Genomic DNA, 27,251 nt, shown 5'->3' on the forward strand with positions numbered 1-27,251 from the left:
GATCTGCAGATTAAAATATATTTATTTGGTTTCAAGAAAGACTTTGATGTCAAGTCTTTAATTAAAATGTCAGATCAAAGTAGGAATAGAATCAGCAAATACTGAACAAATATTTTTTTCAAAACCAAAACAATGTTAAAATACTTTTGTTATTTTCTTTAAATTAAATAAATTCTAAAGTTTTTTGCCAATAAAATTTTCAAAGCTATTGACAACACTTTTAAATTATTCTTAAGAACGAGTATTTACATTATAAAGCTAAATGTGTAATAAATCACTTTGGTTGTCTTTACCAATAAACTGAACTAATAAGCTCAAAACTTTTGTATTCTCGGCTGCGGCTGGGATTACAAACAAACTAAAATTTCAAATTATTTTTTGGAAACAATCTTAAAATCATATTTGTCAAGAAGTACAGATTTTTCACCGAACGTCTCTGTAACAATGCACTAAACAGTTGTCACAGGTTAGGAATTATCTTGGAAAAATTGTTAAAATAATTTTTTTTTCTTGAAGTCCAGAATAATAATGGTCTTTGAAATTCCAGTTTTGAACTTGAACTTTGCATGGTTTCAATTGTTCATGTTTTGGAGAACGGCAAATTATTAGTTGCGACAGTTTAATCAGCGCAGCCATTGATTTATTGTCGGTTAAAGGCCCAGTAATTTTATATATATCGGTGGGAACATTGCACAATAAATTGGATACAGTAAACTCTTTCTTTCAATGCTTTAATTCATCGCCAATTCTTCCTCAAATTCAAGATTTAAGTGATTTCGCAACAAAAAACTAACTTTTTTTGCGGGGTCGGGAGGAAAGTCTAATTTTCTGAATAAGAAATCACTGATTTCATCCTTAACTTTTTCTTCAAATAAAAACTCCTCCAGCAGGATAATTTTGCGCATAAAATTCTAACGATAAATGGTAAAGAATTTGTAAAGAATTTTAGCCGTCTCTTCATATACTCGTTAAAATTACTTCCAGGAATTTTGCATTCAAAATTTACATCTCCCGCGGCTAGAATCGTGATCAGCTGATCGATCAGCTGATCGATCAGCTCGTGGATTTTTTTAATTTAAGAGGAAAGCCAGGATTGGATTCACAACTTGCAACTTTTTAATCTTATTTTTATCATTTTACCAATGTAAAATAAGGAAAATACAGACAAGTAATGTATAAGAGTAATTCTGAAAAAAAAACTAGGTTTGCCATTTTTCTTTCATAATAAATTCAGGGGGCGGAAACGTCATGTGTGTGTGTCTGTACCAAATAGTGTATGTTAGGTTACCGTACTGGTCTGCAAAGCGGTGCGACTGGCTTTCTCATGCCAGACCAGCGCCATTTCCTTTCCCTTTTATTCCGATTCCCTGAATTAATTTAACTTTTGGTTATCGTAAGAAATAAAAATTGTTCGTATACGTACCTACTATCTAGTTTCCTTTGCATTTTTACCAGATTGCAAATTAACTCTGACTGCATTTTGCATTTTTATTATTTGGATGGCAACTTTTTATTCGACATGGAAATTATTGGAGATGCAAAAAGTTAAACATGTGCATATTCCAACCCTCCTTGGGGGAAAAATTGCATTAAATTTCCCCAGTAAAAATTTTTGCAAAGTAAAATTTGTTTGGTCAACATTGCTGAACAGGGTGGAAAATTGACCTCAATTGATCCACAAAAAAAGAAATAATGTTCTAATTAACATCATTTTATTCTTAAGATAGCTTATGTTTATAGAATCACCTTGCACCTTGATATTTTGGCAAGTTCTGTGTCCACTTACAAGAATATCCCACGTGGTCTAAAATTATGTCTGCAATAAATAAAGGACATGTTGCTTCAGGATAGGCGGAGAAAAAGCTTACACGATATTTAATCATTTTTAGCAAACAATGACTGAAGTGGGGATATAAAGGGGACATACAGGGTTAAAGGGGAGAAGGGAGGTCACATGGTTTATTCTCTGTAACTTTTAACCAGAGCTTAGAAGGTGTTAGTCTGATCTCAGCTTGATTGTCATTCTATGCTTATATCCACCATACACCTTATTCATCCTCATTCATCCAGATTCTTCTTCATCCTCATCCACCCAGTTTATTCTTCATCCTCATCCACCCAGTTTATTCTTCTTCCTCATCCACCCAGTTTATTCTTAATCCTCATCCACCGAGTTTATTCTTAATCCTCATCCGTCCAGTTTATTCTTCATCCTCATCCGCCCAGTTTATTCTTCATCCTCATCCACCTAGTTTATTCTTCATCCTCATCCACCCAGTTTATTCTTTATCCTCATCTTTATTCTTCATCCTCATCCACCTAGTTTATTCTTCATCCTCATCCACCTAGTTTATTCTTCATCCTCATCCACCCAGTTTATTCTTTATCCTCATCAATCCTGTTTATTCTTCATCCTCATCAATCCTGTTTATTCGTCATCCTCATCCACCCAGTTTATTCTTTATCCTCATCCACCCAGTTTATTCTTTATCCTCATCAATCCTGTTTATTCTTTATCCTCATCCACCCAGTTTATTTTTATATTTGTATATTTGAATACCCTACTGATCATCCTGTAGTATAAATTCAAACCAAGGAATATATTCCTAGGAACATCCTGTAATATAAACTCAAACCAAGGAATAAATCCCTAGAAACATTCTGTAATATAAACTCAAACCAAGGAATATATTCCTAGGAACATCCTGTAATATAAACTCAAACCAAGGAATATATCTCCAGAAACATCCTGTAATATTAACTCAAACCAAGGAATATATCCTCAGGAACATCCTGTAATAAAAAATCAAACCAAGGAATATATCCTCAGGAACATCCTGTAATATTAACTCAAACCAAGGAATATATTCTCAGGAACATCCTGTAATATAAACTCAAACCAAGGAATATATCCTCAGGAACATCCTGTAATATTAATTCAAACCAAAGAATATATCCTCAGGAACATCCTGTAATACTAACTCGAACCAAGGAATATATCCTCAGGAACATCCTGTAATGTAAACTCAAACCAAGTAATGTATCCCCAGGAACATCCTGTAATAAAACTCTAACCAAGGAATATATTCCCAAGAACATCCTCCAATATAAACTCAAACCAAGGAATATATCCACAGAAACATCCTGTAATATTAACTCAAACCAAGGAATATATTCCTAGGAACATCCTGTAATATAAACTCAAGCCAAGGAATATATCTCCAGAAACATCCTCCAATATAAACTCAAACCAAGGAATATATCCACAGAAACATCCTGTAATATTAACTCAAACCAAGGAATATATTCCTAGGAACATCCTGTAATATAAACTCAAGCCAAGGAATATATCTCCAGAAACATCCTGTAATATTAACTCAACCCAAGGAATATATCCTCAGGAACATCCTGTAATATAAACTCAAACCAAGGAATATATCCTCAGGAACATCCTGTAATGTAAACTCAAACCAAGTAATTTATCCCCAGGAACATCCTGTAATAAAACTCTAACCAAGGAATATATTCCCAAGAACATCCTCCAATATAAACTCAAACCAAGGAATATATCCCCAGAAACATCCTGTAATATTAACTCAAACCAAGGAATATATCCCCAGGAACATCCTGTAATAAAACTCTAACCAAGGAATATATTCCCAAGAACATCCTCCAATATAAACTCAAACCAAGGAATATATCCCCAGAAACATCCTGTAATATTAACTCAAACCAAGGAATATATCCTCAGGAACATTCTGTAATATAAACTCAAACCAAGGAATATATCCTCAGGAACATTAAGATATGTTTTCTCAAAGAAGTGTACTGTAGTTTCTGGGGGTAAAATGAAGGAAACATGGCCTGAGCTGAATAGATTTGTTTTCACCCTACAGAAAACTGCAGTTTGAACCTTTTGTAAATAAATATCAGGGTATCCCTGTATCTTATTAGCTGGACCTAACCCATCCTTATATTTTAATATTTGTAGTTTACAGGGGGCTTTAGAAGACTATTCAAGGAACTAGGCTCTCTCGACCTCAGATTTTCGTTTAAATTTGTTCTTATACTTTCCGTTAGAGTGGACAAAATACTATCTGATTCCCACACTATTTCTGAAATTCAAAATGACGAAAACTTGTTCAAGGTTATTGTTTCATTTACTGTTTGCATTTTTAGATTAGTTAATTACGAATTTAAATGAGGACTCCGACTGTTTGTATAAAAACTCCAGTTTTATTGACGCTATTTATAGCTTTACCACATCCAGGGAAATTAAAAAATTAAATACTTCATACGTTAATAATTTTTTAACGTAACAACTCTATTTCAAGTTTTGATAAGGCTGGAGACAAAATTCGGGCAAAATGTCCTCAAATTTTGATAAATGACAGTTTTTTTTAAAAGTCCTTGCAAACATAATTGCAAAACAATGTCGTACTAAGCTGTTAAAATCCCCAATCGCTTTCTTAATTATACAAATGTGTAGCTCTCAAAAGTGTCTAAAGGTAGCTCTGTCATCTGTCAATGTCAATACATATATGGTTCTATGAATAATATACTGTTCCCGTAATTGTAAAATTGTCCCCAAATAAGTGTACAGAAATGCACCTTGTTGCCTATATTCATGTGTATCTACTGTTCAGTAGTTTAAACCTATTTATTCCGGCAGATTCCAGATTTGTAAACAGATTTAAAATAATCCATTTAGATGCATACCAATCATACTATAAACCTATACGTAATTAGAAATATATCAGATAGGAGACAATGTATCTACATTTATAAAAAATCTCGCATTATCACCTACCTATATACACACACCTACCCACCTACCTACCTCTCTATCTATACATCTATCATTCTACCTATGAAACATTTTCAAACTTATGTCGATATTACATTTATATTTGAAAAGAAAATCAACTTTTTCAAATGTTTTTGTGTATTGTGTAGTGTAATTCCATACTGTTTGAAAAGTTTGGTAGAACTCAAAAATTGAAATCAAAACGTCTTCATTGTATTGATATTTACGACGACGAATGTATTATTTGATTTAGATTAATAATGGTTAAATAAAGGTTTCATCAAAATTAGAGTTTTTTCGTTCACACTAACGAGATGGTATAATCATAATCTAAAAGTAAAAAGTGCAATAATAGCCGGCTTTTTAATTTAGATCTTTCAAATTCTGATGGCTTTAGTTCAAAATTTGATGTTTAATTTCTGTGTTTGGCAATCTGCAAACTCATGTAAGTGTTGCCAAATTCAAACTTAATTTAGTTTTGTCTAGTTTATTATTTAGATAGTTTAGTTTAGTTCAGTATAGTTTAGTTTAGTTTAGTTTAGTGTAGTTTAGTTCAGTTTAGTTTAGTTTAGTTTAGTTTAGTTTAGTTTAGTTTAGTTTAGTTTAGTTTAGTTTAGTTTAGTTTAGTTTAGTTTAGTTTAGTTTAGTGTTTAGTTTAGTTTAGTTTAGTTTAGTTTAGTGTTTAGTTTAGTTTAGTTTAGTTTAGTTTAGTGTTTAGTTTAGTTTAGTTCAAGTATCCGAATAAAGTAAAAATTAAAATGTCATTGTTCAAGAAATAATTAAATTTAATTGTTAAAATATTTTAAAACTAAATATTTGTTCTTTTTTCTTTTGTTAACTTGTTAAGGTGCAGTACATACGTGATTTTCTTAAAATATTAAATATTATTGCAAAACAATTTTAAAAACTAATAAATATTAAGAATATTGCGTATTTCGTCACGGCGATGGTTACCAACAAACAAGAACAAATGCGTTAAGAGAAGGATTTTAAATCGTATTTTCAGATGCCGATTTTTGGACGATTAAAAGCGAAAATACTTTCAATGTGATTTTTTTGACATTTAAAAATCGCCAAAATCTGCTATTTTGGACAAACTGACTTTTAATCAATAAACCGCGCAATTTCTGACAATGAAATTAAAAATTGCATATTTTTTCCTTTGTAATGCTTGAACGGTATTATTGCAGTTTGAAACCTTATATTGGTCAGTGCCCCTCCCCTTAACTAAATCGTGACGGGGGGGGGGGTATTATGATGGGTCATGGGGGGGAGAGTTGGTTTTGAATTTCTGTAATCTACTACCGTATTAAATCAACACTATACGATAACTGCTCAGTTTTAAGGGTGTTCTAAAGAAATGACGGATAAACAAATAAACACCCTATGTTTGTATGCATAGTTATAATGTACTAGACTATTTGGGAGCTTTGCGCCCATATTCTATTTCAACTTTTAATTGTGGCTTTTTCTGTGAGCATCTTCTCTTCGTACAGCATAAAAAAGTTTGCGAATTTCATAATATTTTTTCGCGCATTTTAAAATTTTACAAAAAAAAGTAACTTTTAGACACAAATTTTTGAAATTTGAATTATTCATAAACCTTCCCTGGGGTCACGTGAGGTCCCACACAAAATTTGGGCCCGATCCGTTCAGCCTTTTTGACGTTTATTGGATACAAATAGACAAACAGACAGGCAAGCAAAGTATATAGATAGATATTTTGGTACACCCTGTACTGCATACTCCTAAAGTTCATGTATTCTGGTTCACCTTGTACTATCTATACTCCTAGAGTATATGTATTCTGGTTCACCCTGTATTATTAGTACCTACTCCTAGAGTTCTTGTATTCTAGTACACCCAGTACTATCTACTCCTGGAGTACATATATTCTGGTACACCCTGTACTATCTACTCCCGGAGTACATATATTCTAGTACACCCTGTACTATCTACTCCTAGAGTTCAAGTATTCTGGTACACCCTGTACTATCTACTTCTAGAGTTCATGTATTCTGGTACACCCTGTACTATTTACTCCTGGAGTACATGTATTCTAGTAGAGTAGATAGTACTTGGTGTACCAGTATTCTATCTACTCCTAGAGTCAATGAATACTGGTACACCAAGTACTATCTACTCCTGGAGTACATGTTTTATGGTTCACCCTGTACTATCTACTCCTAGAGTTAATGTATACTGGTATACCAAGTACTATCTACTCCTGGAGTTCTAGTTCATGTATTCTGGTACACCCAGTACTATCTACTCCTGGAGTTTATGTATTCTGGTATACCCGGTATTATCTACTCCTAGAGTTCAAGTATTCTCGGTACACCCTGTACTATCTACTCCTAGATTACATGTATTCTGGTACAGCCTGTACTATCTAATCTACTCCTTGAGTACATGTATTCTGGTACACCCTGTACTATCTACTCTAGGATTTCATGTATTCTGGTAAATCCAGTACTATGTTTTCCTTGAGTATTTGCATTCTGGTACACCCTGTATTATCTACTCTTAGAGCTCAAGTATTCTCGCACACCCTTGTTGACATATGCCCGGGACCTTGGTGTCCCTGCTAAATTTAAAAAGGTGATGAATTGATGTCCCGACTAAATTTAATGAGGTGATGATTCTCTCTCTATTGCAGTTCAAGTCGTTAGTTTCAAAAAAATCTTGTTGGATTTATTTCAAACCTGGAAAACATAAATAATGTAATGAAAATGTTTAAAATGTTATCGAAAATGCGGGGTATATATTTATAAAATGACATTGTACATAGTAAAAGTAAAACTTACTATTGGGTCTTAAAACACACAAAAGAGGAGTGATAGGTTGATGGCTAAAACATGTTTTAGGATTTTGATTTATATCACTTCAACGTGGACTCTAAATTTTTGTTTATGAATTGAGGAGGTATGGAAAGGTTTGGTTTGGTGTGCGTGTTCAGTCTCCGGAAAGAAAATTTCAATAAAGACGACTTTCAAGAGGATTTATCATAATTTTGTTCAACAACCCTGTACTATCTACTCCTAGAGTACATGTATGTAGAAAATGCCTAATTCCTCCTTAGTCTTTAAAAGCTGAAATGTGCTGTTTCAATCTATCACAAACTCTATCCTATCCAGGTATATACGATCCGTAAATAACAAGAGTCTGTGTTAAACTGCCTATATTTAGATTTAAAAAGGTACAGATAAATAAGTTGACCGCAACTAGGGTCAATGAACTAAATAACCTATATTTACGGGTTATAAAGAAATAAACTAAATAAGGGTTTTTATTACATTTATTCTGGTACATCCTGTACTATCTACTCCTGGAGTACATGTGGTACACACTGTACTATCTTCTCCTGAAGTACATGTACTTTGTTACACCATGTACTATCTACTCCTGGATTTCATGTATTATGGTAAACACTGTACTATCTACTCCTGAAGTACATGTACTTTGGTACACCATGTACTATCTTCTCCGGAAGTACATGTACTTTCGTACACCCTGTACTATCTACTCCTGGAGTTCATGTATTATGGTACACCCTGTACTATCTACTCCTGGAGTTCACGTATTCTGGTACACTCTATATTATCTACTCCTGAAGCAAGTTCAAGTTTATTGTTTGACAGATTAGATTCCTAGCTGGGCATAAGCAGTAGTTAAGGCGTTACCAAAATGGGGAGGGGCATGAGGGGGGGGGGATGGTTGATTGGATGATTGGAATAAGGGGGGTGGGGATTGGGCGAACCTAACACTGGTTTGATCCTATGGTTGACATTGTGAAGAGGGGGGGAGGGGGCAATTTATTGACTTAAAATGTCCTTCCTCTACACTTCATACTACAAAAAAAAACATATGGACAGTGTCCGCTTCGCAATTTTCAAATTTAACACATTCCACAATAAATTCATAATTGTTGCTTTTATAGTCAAGTTTATTGCATAATTTGATAGTTTAAAGATAGGCTTTAAACTTGTAGAATACACAATCAATCTTGAGGAATTTTGAGAATTTCATCATAAAATTGAACCCTGGACATTTTTTCTGAATTCCCACGAAAAACATGTTCATGACAGTTTGATTATACTTAATCATTCATTTTCTTTTCTACCCTTAAAGCAACATATCTGTTTAAAGAAAAATAATAGCCCGGCATTGATTCAATGTTGCCTCTTCAAACTAAACACAAAATTAATAGTATTTTAAAAAAAAACTAATTTTGAAATTTTTTGTTAATTGCAATTTCTAGAACATAATTTAGCTCGGATCATTTTATGTAATTAAAAAGTTTACTTCGTATATTTAATTGTGAGAATTTGCCTTTTTTGCGTGAATAATAAGCTGTAATAATCTGATAATAAATTTAATAATAATTTTTGGGATTTTTGGCGTTTCCGAACGTCAATTTTCAACAAATGCCTCAAACGATTAGTAGAAGATTTTTAATTTGAAGTTAGCTGGTAAAAACTGAGTCATTTTCTTTTCTGTCTTTGCTTTAGAAATTCGAAAATTGGCTGCAAATTATAAATTTGATTTATGTTTCATTTTTTAAATTAAACGTTACTTGAAAGATGTTGATAATCCCACTAAAAAAAAAACAAAATAACAACTTTTTTACTAAATATTTCCCACCATTTAGCGGCGGCAGGGTGGTTGAAAAGTAATATTGAAACAGAATTTGTTTTTGAAAGTTATGAAATTTGTTTTTAGTTTTAAATGATTTTATTTTATTGTTCTAGTTTCTAAACTAAACACTAAACACCCCCCCCCCCTGCAGGTTGCAAGAAATAACCATAATAACAGAAAACCCTGTCAATGTACATATATTGTACTTTATAGACACTATGATTGCATTTTGCCATGATTAGGTTAAAACAATGCCAAGAAATAGTTGAAAAATCATCAAGTCTAGCACACCATTCCAGACATTGTGTTCCGAAAAAAAATCTAATTTCGAAATTGTATAATACATTTGCAGTCATTTGGACTTTTCGCGGTGAGATTTTAGTTTTTGAATGAACAGTAAAAAAGTTACAAAATGTTCTAATCTTATACCTAATTGAATATCAAATACCAAATTTTTGTGACACCCTGTATATATATTATATTTTTCATTTTAAAGTCCATAAAGTATTGGTTACGTGAGCCCCCAGGATTCCATTACTATCGGCTAGACCTGGTGCTATAATGGTTTTACAACTATATAATATTACTGTTTGCATCATTAAATTAATTAATGCACTTTAATATCGAGAAATGATTATTTTAATAAATTTGGCCTAATTTGACTATATAAAATGAAGAAAAAAAATCTATATTTATACTTGTCTGGGTGTTTGAATTCAATACACTTCTAAAGGCTGAACAGATCGCGCAAAAATATTCTGTGGGGCCTCACATGATCAAAATTTCAAAATTTACCTCCAACAAAATTCGATTTCCATTAAATTTTTAAAATCCACGACATTTTTTTTATTAAATCCCGCGAACTGTTTTTGTTTTACAAATTATGTATACAAAGTTAAAATGTACACAATTGAAAAAGAAGATGGGCGAGAAGCGCCCTGAAATCCTAGTTACAATAAAAATGTTTATCTGAAATATAGTTGTAATTTTTTTAAAATTGTGTGATTGGAAAAGGTTTATTTTATTTGTAAATTATAATCCTGATAAAAATGTTCATGAATTTTGAAAAAAAAAATGTTTATTAATAATTTATTACTTTGATTGGACGTTGTGGGATGGAATTATAAGATCCGTTTTGAATGGGGTTTCTAAAAAGTTCTTGAAAATAAACTCAAGAAAATGAATTTTTTCTTCTCGAGCACTTTATATATCATTAATCTCATCTGGCAGCACTACCCTTTTCAAAATGTCGACCGAGACAACGACAAAAAAGTATTTCGTTCCAAACGAAAGGTATTGGGATACCCCCTGATAAAAACACAGTTCCTTGTGAAACTAATTACAATCCGCCTGATGTCAATCAAGTGTCAAAACCCCTGTCAATATTGTGTCTACCACTATTATCTTGATCAGACAAAATGCGCGACATGCGCTGCTTTTTAACCAAACTTTATGCTTGCTCAAGGATGCCGGGCACCACAGGGTTTAGTGGTTTTTATTCCCGAACTTTTCAGAGCTGTTTGGGCTCGACAATCTACATGGTCAACTTCAGTAGTTTCAAAAATAAATTTGTCATTACATTTTTCCAGATTTTTAACGAAAACAAATCGTTCGTTAAAGAAAGATTTGAAATCCGTTCATCTCTTCAAAATTTTACATGTCAAAATCCTCTAAAATGTTTAGAAAATTGTCTTAAATCCTCCAAGTATTTTCCCCTAAAAGCAACGCCACCTCCCCCCCCCCGGCCCCTGTTCATTTTTAAAGGGAGTGACCGGCTATGTAAGGTAGTTGAATTGAGTATGCAGTGTTGTGGAAAACTTCTTTCGGATTCATTTGAGACATATTAAACTTTTTAAAGATCTGTAAATTCTGAGTTTGAGCACAAATTCGACGTTCAAAACGGTGGATTCGTTTTCAGAATTAGTTTTTTTTTCAAATTATTAAATAACGACAACGAAAAATAATGTAAAAATTATACAGTAATCTAATTAGATGGTTAGGAACATATTTCTCTAAAGAAATATGTCTATAAATCAATGGTAAAATCGATTATTTCGTTTTCATTATTATATGGAATTTCTTATTTTCTTTGAATTTATTCGCAGATTTCTTCAAATTCTTCAAATGTTGTCTTTTCAATAATAATTCTAGAAAATCTGCAGAAAATCTTTGTGAATGATGAGAAACCAGAATAATGAGAAAATAGAAATTAATAATTGAACAAGATTACTTATTTTCGATGATAAAATTATTTTTTATTTTCTCAACCATGACGTCTGTAGTTTATTGTAGAACTTTTTCAAATTTTATGTCGTCGTTATTTAATAATTTAAAAAAACTAATTCTGAAAACGTATCCACCCCCAAAGTTGGAGTTTTGAACATCGAATTTGCGCTCAAACTGAGGATTTACAGATCCGAAATGAATCCGAAAGAAGTTTGCCACAACACTGCATACTCATTTCAACTACCTTACATAGCCGGTTACTCCCTTTAATAACTTTGATATTTATCTTACGCTCTTGTTAGTATAGTTATTTTTTCTTTCTTTTCGTTAAAATTTTGTCTAGGTTATAAAATGAAAAAAATAAAAACTGTTTGATTGATTGATAGAATTCCGATAGAATGCTGAAGTCTCGAATACAGTACAAAACATCCGAATAAAAATCTAAAAATATGAAGGTAATAATTTATCCATAATTTTAAAAACATCACTTCCTTTCTTTCCTTCTAATATCTTCTGTTTTCTAAACTATTTGTCTATATCTGGGTCTAGGTTTTGTATTTATTTGGTTGGTATTCGAAGGTAACCTTGAGGTTTATAGGGAATCCTGGATGGATTAAAGATTGAAACATTATCACAAGATATTTACTCACCCTGCTACAGTTAAAATCTATGTTTTCAACTGTAAAGGGAGAGACTACACGACATGTGACTAGTATGATTTTATCCTTATATCAGTGTAAAAATAAAACCAGGAGTTTCATAAGATGGCAGGATGGGGGGAGGGTTTTATATAATGACAGGAAGGGTTTGGCGGTTTTTTCTTTTTTCCAACTTCTTTGTTTTCATTTGTTTGTAGTTTTTAGGATTATGTCTTTCACATCAAGTACCTAGTGTCTAGTGTCAAGTGTCTAGTACCTAGTACCTAGTGTCTAGTGCCTAGTACCTATAGTACCTAGTGTCTAGTACCCAGTACCTAGTGTCTAGTGTCTAGTACCTACTACCTAGTATCTAGTGTCTAGTGTCTAGTACCCAGTACCTAGTGTCTAGTGTCTAATACCCAGTACCTAGTGTCTAGTACCTTATACCTACAGTATCTAATACTATAGTACCTACATAATTCCTATAGTACCTGGTACCTAGTATCTAGTACATAATTTCTATAGTACCTGATACCTAGTATCTAGTACATAATTTCTATAGTACCTGGTACCTAGTATCTAGTACATAATTCATATAGTACCTGGTCCTAGTATCTAGTACATAATTCATATAGTACCTGGTACCTAGTATCTAGTACATAATTCATATAGTACCTGGTCCTAGTATCTAGTACATAATTCATATAGTACCTGGTACCTAGTATCTAGTACATAATTCATATAGTACCTGGTCCTAGTATCTAGTACATAATTCATATAGTACATGAAACCTAGTATCTAGTAAATAGTACCTTTTCTATGTACTGTTTACAGTAATAATTTGCATACTTATTTTAAAAAGATGTTAGAAGCTTGCATTTACATTTGTAGAATTGATATTCTTACAATTTTAAGAATTAGTGAAGGAAATGGCTGAACTATCTAAAGAGAAGTAAATACCGTTTTCCGTTGCAAAATATTTAAACAAGAGAGAGAGGTTAAAGATCATTTAATACTTCTTTAATGGCAATTATAAAAAATACTATACATGGTAAATTATAATTTTTCCACATTTTACAGTTCTGTTTTTTTACATATTGGCTCACGGCATTGCATCTCTTCTGTAAATTTTATCAATGCTCTTTCAATCATCAATGACGGACATATTAAAGGAATTGAGTCTTTGGCTACAAATTCTGATTTTCCAAGCCCTATACATAGTAGACCTCAGATATTTCTAACTACGAATTCTGCAGGAATTGGAAAATTTGAATTTGTGGCAAGATTCCTTTGTCCTTTTTTTCAAATCAGGATACGCTATCATTTTTCAAATCAGGATACGCTATCATTTTTCAAATCAGGATACGCTTTCATTTTTCAAATCAGGATACGCTATCATTTTTTCAAATCAGGATGCGCTATCATTTTTTCAAATCAGGATGCGCTATAATTTTTTCAAATCAAGATACGATATCATTTTTCAAATCAGGATACCCTATCATTTTTCAAATCAGGATGCGCTATAATTTTTTCAAATCAGGATACGCTATCATTTTTCAAATCAAGATACGCTATCATTTTTCAAATCAGGATACGCTATCATTTTTCAAATCAGGATACGCTATCATTTTTCAAATCAGGATACGCTATCATTTTTTCAAATCAGGATACGATATCATTTTTCAAATAAGGATACGCTATCATTTTTTGAAATCGTAATTTTTACAAAATAAAAGATTCTTTAAAAATTACAGAAATATTTTTATCTTCATGACAATTTTTTTTTTATTTCATAGATTGCACTTATTTCATAGTTTTCACTGATTTCATAGTTTTCACTTATTTCATAGTTTTCACTTATTTCTTAGTTTTCACTTATTTCATAGTTTTCACTTATTCCATAGTTTTTACTTATTTCATTGTTTTCACTTATTTCATAGTTTTCACTGATTTCATAGTTTTCACTTATTTCATAGTTTTCACTTATTTCATAGTTTTCACTTATTTTATAGTTTTCACTTATTTCATAGTTTTCACTTATTTCATAGTTTTCACTGATTTCATAGTTTTTACTTATTTTATAGTTTTCACTTATTTCATAGTTTTCATTGATTTCATAGTTTTCACTTATTTCAGAGTTTTCACTTATTTCATAGTTTTCACTGATTTCATAGTTTTCACTTATTTCATAGTTTTTACTTATTTCATAGTTTTCACTGATTTCATAGTTTTCACTTATTTCATAGTTTTTACTTATTTCATAGTTTTCACTTATTTCATAGTTTTCACTGATTTCATAGTTTTTACTTATTTCATAGTTTTCACTTATTTCATAGTTTTTACTTATTTTATAGTTTTCACTTATTTCATAGTTTTAAGTTTAGCTGACTTTGTAATAAGAGCTGAAAACTTTTGAATTAAATACCTTTAACCTCGATTGCTTAATCTGAATATCCAATGTGAAATATTTTAATTTCCTTCTTAATCCAATCTCTTTCTTTCTTTTTCTCTCCCTGCTGGTTTCTGACCAATGAGAGTTCACTTATTAAATGGCGCGCTAAGTTACAAATATCCCAGCTTCTCTGATTGGTTTCTCCAGACCCCACTTGATTTTTTGAGATATAAATACTTTTGTTGAATAAACTTTAGATTAAATCAATCCTGAAATTAGCAAAAAAGAGAAGATCATGTATTGATCTCGATATCCACAATTCTAAAGTTTTCAGCTCAGAACTTATATTTTTCACAAACTAAATTCATATATTTTAAATATTCTGTCGGTGGTAAAAAGTTGAATGTAGGGATACACAATACTGCATTGTTTCTAAATTAGTTATATTAATCTATTTATATATATATATATATATATCACAATGTGCCCAAGTCTATTAAGCTTTAAGCATAAATTCTATTTTAAAATATCTCTTCTATGTTCGCAGCAAAGAATTATAATGCAAAGACAGTTATTTCAGTGTACTGTCTCTGGGCGGTAAAGTAAACACAAGACAGATGTCACAGCATGACATGGGAGTCATCATTTAGATAAAAAATCAGTGAAATATTCTTGACAAAATTTTGAAAATTGAATGCTTTTATCCTCCTCGGATATTAGAGTAACACTGATGTATCTTTTCTTGTTTACAAACACCGCTCAGAGAGAACTGGTTTGTAATATGAACGCAGAGAATACGCAACAGCAATTAACTTTACTTGCCTCATTACTTTGGTTCACAAGGGTCCAAATAATTCCATTTCTGATCCTAAATGGGACTGGGGTTGAAAGTACATTTAGGGGCATGAAAGTACACTTTCTATGTCATTGTGAACGTTGGCAAGTTTTTTGTGTAAATGTACTACACTTTAGAAAAGTTTTCTGCAATCGGCGTGTTAAAAGATGGAAATATCATGGTACATTTTTCATATCTTACTTGTTTCTAACTCTAATTTCTTTAAATCTATACCTTTGCAACCTGATGTTTTGGATAATTTTATCACGTTAAACTAAAGTAAATTTAAACATTTTATCACGTCAAACTAAAGTAAACTGCAGGTTAGATTGAAATATAATGTATATGTTTTCAAATACAACTCCTTTAATTAAAGAACTATTTAGAAGAACAATATGTTTAGAGTTTCAAATTTGTAACAAAATAAATATGATTAAATTAAAACTAGAGGAGCTACAAGGTCATACAAATGGCCAAAATTTGAAAGATTGAAAAATAATTTTACCANTCCCCCTCAAACCCCCATCAATTAATAGCCTGTTCAATTTTTTTGGCGTAAAATGTGCGCATTGTCTCCCACGGTTTCCTTCATATACGCGCGCTAAAACTTGCTCTGTGTATTATTAAGCCCGTATTATAATGTATGTTCCCATACATATACCTACATATAAACATATACATACAAGCACGCAAATTATGACCTGGTTTGCATTTTTTTCACAATTGAATGTTTCATTTTCAGAGTTTGTACGAATTGGGAAAATTATATTGAAGGCTCGGAGCGCTCAAGAAAACTATAGATTTTGTATAATGGGCAGAATATGCTTTTTTTGAGGTTGTACTTATCATTAATCTAAATTACACCAAATATATTCCTTTTCACACGATTTTTTTAAATATAATGATTTCATTGTTTAGAAACAGATTATTCACTTTACTTTATTTAAATACAATTGTTGTTTTTAACAAATTAAAATTTTCCAAAAACAGTTTGAAACGTTAAAACTAAAAAAAAACCATTTGATGCAATACAATTCTAGACATAAAGAAAAGGCCAAATTTGTTTTAAATTACTGACACGACTTGGTGACCTCGTAGCGTATCTATTATTGATTTTACGCACAAGTATGACAAAGCATTTTGTTGCACCTTAGATATAAAAACTTCTTAGTATTGCTCTTCAAAAAAGACAATTTAGGATTGAAATCATGTGAGAACTATGAATATGACCTCAAAAAAGTTTAATAAATGGTAAAATAAAAAAAATATTTTGAATAAAAAATGTTGGAAATCCGTGAATACAATCGGAAAAATCTACAGAAATATTCATAGTTTTTAATTATTCTTAAAGAATGTTTCCAAAACTACTTTATTTTGACGTGGCGTTGTCTAGTCTCATGAAATCATGAACAGAATGATAGAAAAAACTAAAATGTTTTTATCAGGACATAACAAACTTTTTTTTATGATGAATTGATTTGACACATGGAAAAATAAAAGATACGCTTTTTTGCAGTTTTCTCATGTATAAACAAAAGCTTATTTACACTCTTTACTCAATAAGTTATCAAACATTTCAATTTGTTTAGTTAAGTTGTAAAAAAAAGAGATAGACATTAAATCTTATCTCCCCTAAGCTATGGTAGGATTTTGAATAGAATTATTCATGGTGAGAGGTTTTGACAAAGAAAAATGTCTTAAGAGAGGGATATTATGCTTAAAGTATGAAAAGTAGAATAGATAAATAATGAACTACATTAATCTTCATTTATGCAGTCAAAGTTAATGAACTTTTTATTCTATCCCCCCCTACCTTCAAACTGATAATAGTCTCAACCCCTTCTACCACCCTTCCCCACATTGTCTATTTTTATCTATTACCCCCCACCTCCCTAATAAGAAATACAAGATACATAAAGGAAACTTTCTGTAAACCGAACAGTACAATATAGCTAACCCACACTCCAACCTCACAGTGCAGAATCAACTTTAAAATTTAAGGGACCTCTCATTTAAAGACGGACATCATCAATTCACAACGATACCCTTTAAACCCTATACTTTTCCTCGAGGATAGAGAACTATTTGTTCATATCTATTTATTGCTGTTTAAAAAGCTGCATCCAAAGGTTTAAAAGGTATCGTTGTGAATCAGGGATGTCCCTCTCTAAATGGAAGGTCAGTTGAAATTACAATCCCTGTAAACCTCCCTTTCTTACCATCACCTCCTATTCCATTTCTTTTCAAGGAGGTTTTTTATAGATATGAATCTAGTTAATGACCCATAAAAAAATAATGAAAAAATAAAGGTAGTCGGGAGGGGTTGAGTTGGGAGGGGTTGAGTGGGAATGGTTACACTGCCAAAGTGTACATTTATTTGTTTGAAAAATGTCAATGTATTTTCAAATCAGAATTTTTTCTCTTGTTCTTGATTTAAATTTGTAAACACTTTCTATCAAAAATTTTTTCAAAAAACTTTCATGAGTTTTTTGAGATTTTGTCAAATTAATGTTTTACACAAAAGGCAAGCCCATATCATATATCAAAGTATTACACTGTCCTCGGTTATTTTCGATATTTTTAATCTTTACTTTGCGGGAAAAGTTGATTTTGTTTCTATAGGGTTACCCACAAAGAATAATACTTCAGAGACGACTGTTCAGAATCTTTACAGAATATATCTGATTCCTTATATTAATGATTCCCCGCAACTGTAAACTTGTTTATTTTTTTTCTAATCAGTAAATAAACATTGCAAACATTATATTCAAGGTAAATAACTTAATTTACCCTTGGCAACATCAGATTTAAAGATTTTCGTTTTTACCGTCTCATCCTTTGTGGGTTACTCTGTATATCTAGAAGTAACCAGCAGAACTGAACCTGCATTCTAATTATTTAAAATGTAATTTATCCCCATGTGTAAAGATTTTATTATGATATTAACGCTAGCTTTATTTAACACTTTAATGCTTTAAACTTCACTGTATACACATTTTAGAAATTTTACACTGTTGTGAGAGTTGAGACCCTGCAATTAAAATAACATTTACTTTTCAAGTATTTCTATATGCAATTACAGTTTTTAGCAAATCTACAGTACCAATTTTTGATAAATATTTCCGTTGCAGTTTTATTTTAAAGGGAGTGCTTTCTATAGGTTTAAAAGGGTTTATTTATAATAATTCTTTTATGTATGCCTGAAGAAGAAATGCGCAAGTCACTTTAATGGAGAAACCACAGTGAAAACTATAAGATTTCAAATCGTTAACATTTATTACTAATTCATACTTGATCAGACACAGATTTGAATGGTACCGTTGTGAATTGGGTAGTGCCTGTAACAAATCTAGACGCTACTTCTCTAACGATTACTTAACTCAAAGTCTAATGAGATTCTCTCTAACTAAGTCTCTAGCCAAAACTCAAGGCTCTATATACGTCCGTTCTGATCAACTAATGATATTCAACTACTTTATTTATAAACAGGTAAAATGAACTGACCGGGCTAGCCCGGCTGGGTCAACATACAAAATAGTTAAGATAATAATATTATGAATACAGATAATAAATTAGAATTGCACATCATGGTAGAATATACTTCATGCCATCTTTACGTGAAGCGTTATTTGAAATTACACTTCCAGCTTTGTTTTATTTTTGATGTTGATATCTAATAATGATTGATTTAGAAACATAATTGGTAGTAATCCTATCAAAAATGACAAACCTAAACTACAAAAATACTGAAGATAAGATTTCTTTAATCTTTGAGATTATCTTATAAACCTTTGATCGAATCTAATAAATTAGCTGTTCCTTTATATATGTCTATATATATATATATTAATAAGACTTTTCTTTCAAAGTTTTTTAAGATCTTTAAGTTTAAGAAATCTTCAGTATTTCTGTATATTTATGTAAGTCATTTTCGATAGGATTACTTCAAAGTTCAAATAGTGTTTCTAAATCATATTATTATTAGACAAACAACTGATAACTGTCTAGGTTTCAATAAACAAACTGATTTAGACTTTCTTGCACAAAACACAAAATCATAAACAGGCTGATATATATATAGCTAAAAATTAAGAAGGACACGAAAAAAAATGCATGATTTATATCCAAGAAATGTCAATCATTTGATACGAATAGTTAAAAACATTTCCTAAGTAAGAACACATTTTTGAGTTGAACACTACTCTGGAATAGAGAGGAGAAAAAACAATAACAGTCATCTAATCGATCCTATGTTTTTTGTTCTCTCTGTACAATACAGGTTCAGAACTTTAATCGGCTCTATTTGGCAACTATTAATAATAATCCTGACTATATTGTTATGAGTGGCCATTATATAAATCGGTTACAAATTAAAATATTAAATTTGGTTTTGTAACTGAATAATTATAGATCGGTAGTTTAGATAGATGGACAGATATACAGATAGACAGATATACAGATAGAAAGATAGACAGATAGACAGATATACAGATAGACAGATAGGCAGATAGACAGATAGACAGATAGACAGTTATACAGGTAGATAGATATGTAGATAGACAGATCTGGAGTATAAAAAGAATATTTAAAAGCGTATTGTTGAAACGAAGGTGGTTGTATTTTTACATAGAATTTATATTTATAATGACAGGCTAAAATAAATGTACCGTATTAAAATCAATAAATTATTTAAAACCAAATTGAAAAAAATGTCAGTGCAAAAAAAATTTTTATTTTATTTTAAGTTTTTAAAGTTTCTGTAAATATGTTTAAAGGGTGTTTAAATATGTTTAAAGGGTCTGTAAATATGTTTAAAGGGTCTGTAAATATGTTTAAAGGGTCTGTAAATATGTTTGCAAGTAGCCATTCATTTCAAGGATTCTATGTTCCATCCACTAAGGTACTCTTTTAACCTTTATCAATGCAACGGTTTATCTTAAAATTTTGTTATTTTCAATTGCGGTTCACTTTAACAATGGTTTGCAGGTTTATGTAACAGAGACGATGAAGGAAATTTGAGAAATTATACAATTTCAACCAGGGAGACTCGATCTTAGCTACCTCTATGTGTATATTAGCCTGAGTGTACACCCGGGATAGTTTACTGATAAAGCATAATAAGGGATTATGGCCTATTCTTACAGTACAAGCATCAAATATGCAGTACGCTTTCGGAGTACACGTGTTTGGGGAGGTTTTGTATCTTGAATTTTACTCAGTTTTCTCAGAACAGTTTATTAACGATAAAATATTTGCCCTGTAAAAGACTGTAAATGTACTTCTTCCTGTGAAAATGAAACCTAGCACACGATAAAAAGTAGTGGATGTTAATAGTTACATGGAAAACAAATTCTCCATTTAAATATTTTCCAAAATCACCCCCGGTTACTGTAATATACAGATTGACCTTTGGAAGTGGAGTACATGCCCTGTACAATTAGTAACGGATTAGCGTACATCATCACTCTATATGCTATAACCTCGTTAATTTCAACTAAGAAAACGACGATATATTCCTCGTTAACACGATCGATAAAAGGCTAAAGAAAAACATCATGAATCGGTCATATCGATTTAAATGGAGGGTCAGGTTACGTCTCACGGGAAGCAGTAGTACATTTGAATTTCCGAGCCGGGACAACCTTTATGGTCCCAGTTTGTACTGTATCGCCCAGACATTGGGTAAATAAAGCAAACACTCCATGGTGCGTGGTCTGGTCATGGTATAAGTCCCTATAAAACCATAACATAACTAAAAGCATCGAAGAAACTATACATAGTAATTTTCGTTTAAAGGGACTGTAAAGGAAAAATGAAAGAGGGTATAGGCTGAAAGCTAACAACTTTAGCTCTTCATCGCGACCCATGAAAGTTTTATCTGATGTTCCTGTCTCGAGAAATTGATTTAAAACTGTGTTGCAATTATACGAAAGTTCATATATGTAAAATTTAGAAAAGCTTAAACTTAAATCACGTGACCAGAACTATCACCAATGGCAGAGCAGTATACTGATCACGTTTCTCCGCCTGCATCACGTGACCACTTTACTGCACTGCCATTGGTGGAACTTCTGGTCAAGTAATACGGAAGTATAAATAATATTATGAATTAAATCTAATAAAAATAGAAATAACAAATATAAAATTAGAATTGGAGTAAACCTAAGATACAATTAGCTTTCTCTATCTCTGTATATATATTAATTTTCGTATAAATTTGACACAGTTTTATATCAATTTCTCAAGATAGGAACATCAGATATAACTTTCATGGGTCGCGATCGAGAGCTAAAGTGATAAGCTTTCAGTCTATACCCCCTTTCATTTTTCCTTTACAGTCCCTTTAAGCATCGAAATGAATCAAATAAAAAACAGACAAACGTGGATATTTTTATTTTTAAGAACGCTCTATTTTCTTGGCTTTATTTTTCATTTTTTTACTGTTGAACTTGAAACTGTAGTTTATACGTATTTTACGATTTTGCAGAATTATTCTGTTTTTAGCCATGGCTATATTTGCGTGCCAAAATATCCTATTATTACCCGTGTATATTACATTAATTATATCATGTTTAACTAATGTATAGGAATCCTGCCACGCAAATCATATAAAATAAAGACTTTAAGTGATTTAGACTTTTAAATATTTGATTATCAGGCCCCACCTTCATTCTTTCTTTTAATCAAAATGTCGGTAAGAAAGTTGTCATTTGTAATTATTATAAATATTTATGGCACGTTTTTAGAAAGGCTCAGTTACAGATATAAAATTCTTAATGAAATGAATAAAAAATGCTACTTTCATTTCACTATTTTATGGTTTTCATTCTTCATTTAGATAAAGAAAGTATTTATGACTTCGTGAACACTCTACAGAATACTCTGCAATATATACTCTATACACTACATTCTACACTCTGCACTCTACACTCTACAGAATACTTTGCAATATATACTTTATACACTACACCTTACACTCTACACTCTACACTCTATACACTACACTCTACACTCTACGCTCTGCACTCTACACTCTACACTCTACACTCTACACTCTACACTTTAGATTCTACACGCTTCCCTCTACACTCTTCACTCTAAACTGTACACTCTACATTCTACACCCTACACTCTACAGTCTACACTCTACACTCTACACTCCCATACTCTATACTCTACACTCCCATACTCTTCACTCTACACTTTACACTCCACACTTAATACTACATACTCCATACTCTACACTCCGTACTCTTTACTCTACACTCCCCACTCCTCTGTCCGAACTCAACAGCCACAAACAATGCTCTGTAATTTTACTTTGTACTTTCTACTCTCAATAGACCTTGAGCAAGTTATTGAAAATTTCAAATTTGTTTGTTTAATTCTAGAGTTACCTTAAACTAAGCGCAAGTGCAGACTGTTGTTTTCACATCTAAATTGATTATGGGATATTTTTGCAGTTTGGTCGCATATAGTAGATTCGTTTTTTTAACATAGCAGATTATTCAGATACTTATATATTCTTTGTTTGTCTGCTTGTCCGTCTGTCTGTGTCCGTTTGTATCCAATAAAAGTCAAAACTACTGAACCGATTTGGCCCAATTGGACCTCACATGACCGCAGGGAAGGTTTATGAAAGCTCAAAATTACGAAAATTTGAGTCCAAAAGTTTTTTGGTTTTTGGTAAATTTTTGAAATGCGCAAAAAAATATTGTTTAATCCACGAGATATTTTTAGTTATTGTTTTATAGCGTACAAAGAGAAGATGCTCACAAATAGAGCCACAAATAAAATTGAAATAAAACATGGGGCTTCGCCTAATACTTTTATATCTATCTATCTATATATCTATCCATCCATCTATCTATTTATCTATCTATTTATCCATCTATTTATCTATCTATATATATCTATCTATCTATCTATGTATCTATCTTTCTATCTAGGTGCTGGGACCTGGAGTCTACATATTAATAATATGCCTCGGCTGCAGCCAGGAACAATTAACGATAAATAAATCAAATAATGAGCCAATCTAACAATCAATCAATCAATCAATTTATCTGTTTGTCTGCTAATAGAGTGATTAACTAATTAACTGTTCAAACATAATTAATTTATCACATAAATCAATGTATAAAAAGATAAATCAATTGGTTTCTCTTTTTATCAACAAATAAAGTGAATAATTAGTCAACTGTTCAAAGTCTTCAAATTTTCTGTTCAATAAATCTAATTAACAACTAATCAGTTTACAAACTATTGTTGAATAAATTTATTGATTTTTAAAACTATAATTATCTGTTTATAAACTAATCAATTTATGAACTACTAATCAACTAACTAATCGATTGAACTAAGAATTGAAATAAACTTTTTTGAAAACTACATCTGTTTTCATATATATCCATTATAAAAATTAAATCATTGTTTTATTGTTATAATAAAACTTATCACTACTACAGTTCTAATATTTAATTGTCGGAGAACAGGGGAACCCGAGATTGAAAATACCAGAAGAGTCTTTAGGACAGGTAATTATTATAATTATTATATTATTATTATTTTTATNTGCGGTAAATTGCAATTTTAATTTTATTTCCCAATAAAATATATCGATTGCATTTTTTACAACTGTTCAACCGTAAAGAATCTATATATATATAAAACTCTAACTACAGCTTTTAGCAAATTCTTCTTATGGTAAATTATTTAGCCTTGTAAATACATTTTCTGTACAGTTCTCTGTCTAATATTTTTCTATGTATTTTTAGTTTTAAAAATCCCTTCGCACTTGTAGGTAATAAGTAGTAATCTCTGCAAAAAAAATCACAAAATATATGAACATGGACTTCTTGCCGTTTTAGGAAATTAATTAACTTTAATGAGTTTTTATGTAAGTGCGGTTGTAGAATGCTTTGAGTTACTGACCTTAGATACAAATTCAATACATATGCCATTATCTGTATTTTCCGGGGCTTGCTGAATCATCTGCATAAATGATGTGCACTTACGATGGTAATAAGCGCTTAAAACACATATATCATCGGTTAGATGATGCATCTTGGTATATGCATCAAGATATTCGCGCTCAAATCCTAAAATCCGCAAAATTTCAACTTTTTTACATTAGGAGACTTCAATTCTCGCATAAAGAGACGGCTGAAAAGTGTACAGAATGATTTTCTCATGAAAATATATAAATATCAGGGTCAGGGTTCTAAATGGAAAACTCACGTAGAGTAAAGTTTATCTCAGTGCAATTCTTTACCCATGACGATACTTTCCAGACGTCGCGTTGTGCACTTTAGTTCTTCATTCTTTCATTCATTCAGCCTTTCTGTTCAATTTTTAACTACGTATTCATAACTTAATCTTTTTCATCCCTTATTAATTCTTACATAATATTTCTTTACACAGCTGCAATAATGAAAATATATTTATTGATATTGCATATGTGATTTATGAAGCTTTATTGAAAAGAAATATTGACAAGATATAAAAATATAAGGATGTCTCACAAAGATAACAGTATACTTTTTCTTTAGAGATGGAAGAGGGAAGGATTTTTTACTGATATCGATGATCCACTCAGCACTATGCGACGCAGCTTTCAGGTACAGTAACATGTTTGATTTCAGGTACAGAAACATGTTTGGTTTCAGGTACAGAAACATGTTTGGTTTCAGGTACAGTAACATGTTTGGTTTCAGGTTCAGTAACATGTTTGGTTTCAGGTACGGTAACTGGTTTCAGGTACAGTAACATGTTTTGTTCTGGGTAACATGTTGGTTTCAGGTACAGTAACATGTTCTATTCTGGGTAACATGTTGGTTTCAGGTACAGATTTCTAGGTAAACTGTTTGGGTTCAGAAATTCTGGTACAGTAACATGCTTGGTTTCAGGTGACCTATTAAATGGTGACCCGTTTGGTTTTAGTTAGGGTAACATGTTTGGTTTCAATTAGGGTAACATGTTTGGTTTTAGTTAGGGTAACATGTTTGGTTTTAGTTAGGGTAACATGTTTGGTTTCAATTAGGGTAACATGTTTGGTTTCAATTAGGGTAACATGTTTGGTTTCAATTAGGGTAACATGTTTGGCTTCAATTAGGGTAACATGTTTGGTTTCAATTAGGGTAACATGTTTGGTTTTAGTAAGTGTTGGTTGAGTATACTGTACACTGCACAATGTACAGTACATAATATAGTCCACATTACGGAAGAACTTGACGAATTTCTCCCATGATGAAACACAGTTTTCATACTTGACTGTACAAAAGTTACATTAACCTCTTCATCATTTAATTATTGCGTCACAATACAATGTGTCCTGAGCGTATTTTGTTGCGTATAATTTATCAAACACTAACCAGGTTTTGTATCAAGCAAGACTGAACACATGATCAATCTTTCAATCGATTCATTAACACCAACAAAAATCAAAAATTGGTCGTCTTCGGTATTCGTTTGTGAAATTCAAGTGATAAAGTTGATCACTTTATTTAAAAATGCTTTGACCCAATATAGATCATTTTAATTTTGATTTTAATTTTATTCTATTTTATTATGAAATATTAGCTTCAAGATTTCAAGTTTCTTCTCAAAAGCAAACTTTCGTTTCCCAAACTGTAAAACTCACTTACAATTAAATAGTTTGTTTAAAAGAATATTTATGCATACGCCGATTTTTTTATGGTTTATAATATCTTTACATGGGCCCAAATAATGTTTATGTATCATAACAAATTAAGTTATAAACGCTAAAACAAATGTTTTGTTCTTCTACATTTTTATTTGTTTTGTTCTTCTACAAGTATGCTTTGTTTCATTTGATCAAATTTTCAGATTTTTTTAATTTTGGATTTAGCTTATTGTTTTTCGGAAAATCTTTTTGGAACTATTTTAGAAATATTTTCCATTGTATCTCTCTCAGGATAAAACGGATAAAGTTAGAGCATATTTTCTTTCTATCACCCTGTAAGCATATAATTTCAGTGTTTAAAGGGATTCTGGTTTTCTAATTATAAAAGGAATAATTATCTATTACATACAGTTAAGGTGTTCAATTATACATCACCCNTGTAAGAAGACTAATGCTATTAATACTAATGCTTGCATGTTTCAACTACGTAACTCAAAACACTAATTATGCCAGGGATGGGCATCATCAGGGCAATCCTAGTTATGTGCACATTCGTGATCTGCAGTCCCTTTATATTCAATACAGTGAGAACCAGAAAACTGTGGCGTCTCAGGTTCATTTGACAGTCGTCTTCCTATTCCAGATTTGTGCTCACTGCACCTCTTGAAAACTACCGACGAAGTGTGAATGAATTGTAATAAAATAAATCCGCGAACTGTAATGTTTAATGGACGTGCAAAGTTTGTTATCACGTTGATTATAAATCCCCCGGTTAGCTAGGTATTGGGGAGCAGTAAAATTAGGTTTAGAGGATTAAAGGCTGACTGTAGGTCAACATCGAGACTAATAGGGAGGAAAACGAAATGGGGGGGAAGGGGTGCAGGGGGTGTGAGATGGAGGCTGCGGGGTGCGTATTGAGAAGCAACGAGAGGAATGGGACTAGGGGTATCTAGAGACAAGGATTTCAAGATAAAAGTTGAGAACAAGGAAAAATTGTGGAAAATGATAAGATATGGACACTTTTGGTTTGGAAACAAGAAAAGGAGGAGAATGACAGATGAGTGGGGAGG

The 27,251-nt window shown here is 31.6% G+C and overlaps 1 protein-coding gene across 2 annotated transcripts in view; it reads left to right on the top strand.

Moving 5' to 3' along the window:
• The window catches only part of LOC111711588 (DNA-directed RNA polymerase II subunit rpb1), a 58,900-nt gene that overhangs the window by 1,672 nt on the left and 29,977 nt on the right, over positions 1-27,251 (top strand). The window contains exons 2-5 of one of the 2 annotated variants that reach the window (XM_023485976.1): positions 12,058-12,126; positions 23,486-23,536; positions 24,032-24,073; positions 25,088-25,156. In XM_023485976.1, the coding sequence (XP_023341744.1) occupies positions 12,121-12,126; positions 23,486-23,536; positions 24,032-24,073; positions 25,088-25,156 (168 nt within the window). In that variant the 5' untranslated portion in view covers positions 12,058-12,120. The remainder of the gene's footprint in view (positions 1-12,057; positions 12,127-23,485; positions 23,537-24,031; positions 24,074-25,087; positions 25,157-27,251) is intronic. The other variant, XM_023485977.1, reaches the window with a different exon arrangement.

Source organism: Eurytemora carolleeae, unplaced genomic scaffold (genome assembly GCF_000591075.1).
Source record: "Eurytemora carolleeae unplaced genomic scaffold, Eaff_2.0 scaffold184, whole genome shotgun sequence".
Classification (NCBI taxonomy): Eukaryota; Metazoa; Arthropoda; class Copepoda; order Calanoida; family Temoridae; genus Eurytemora; species Eurytemora carolleeae.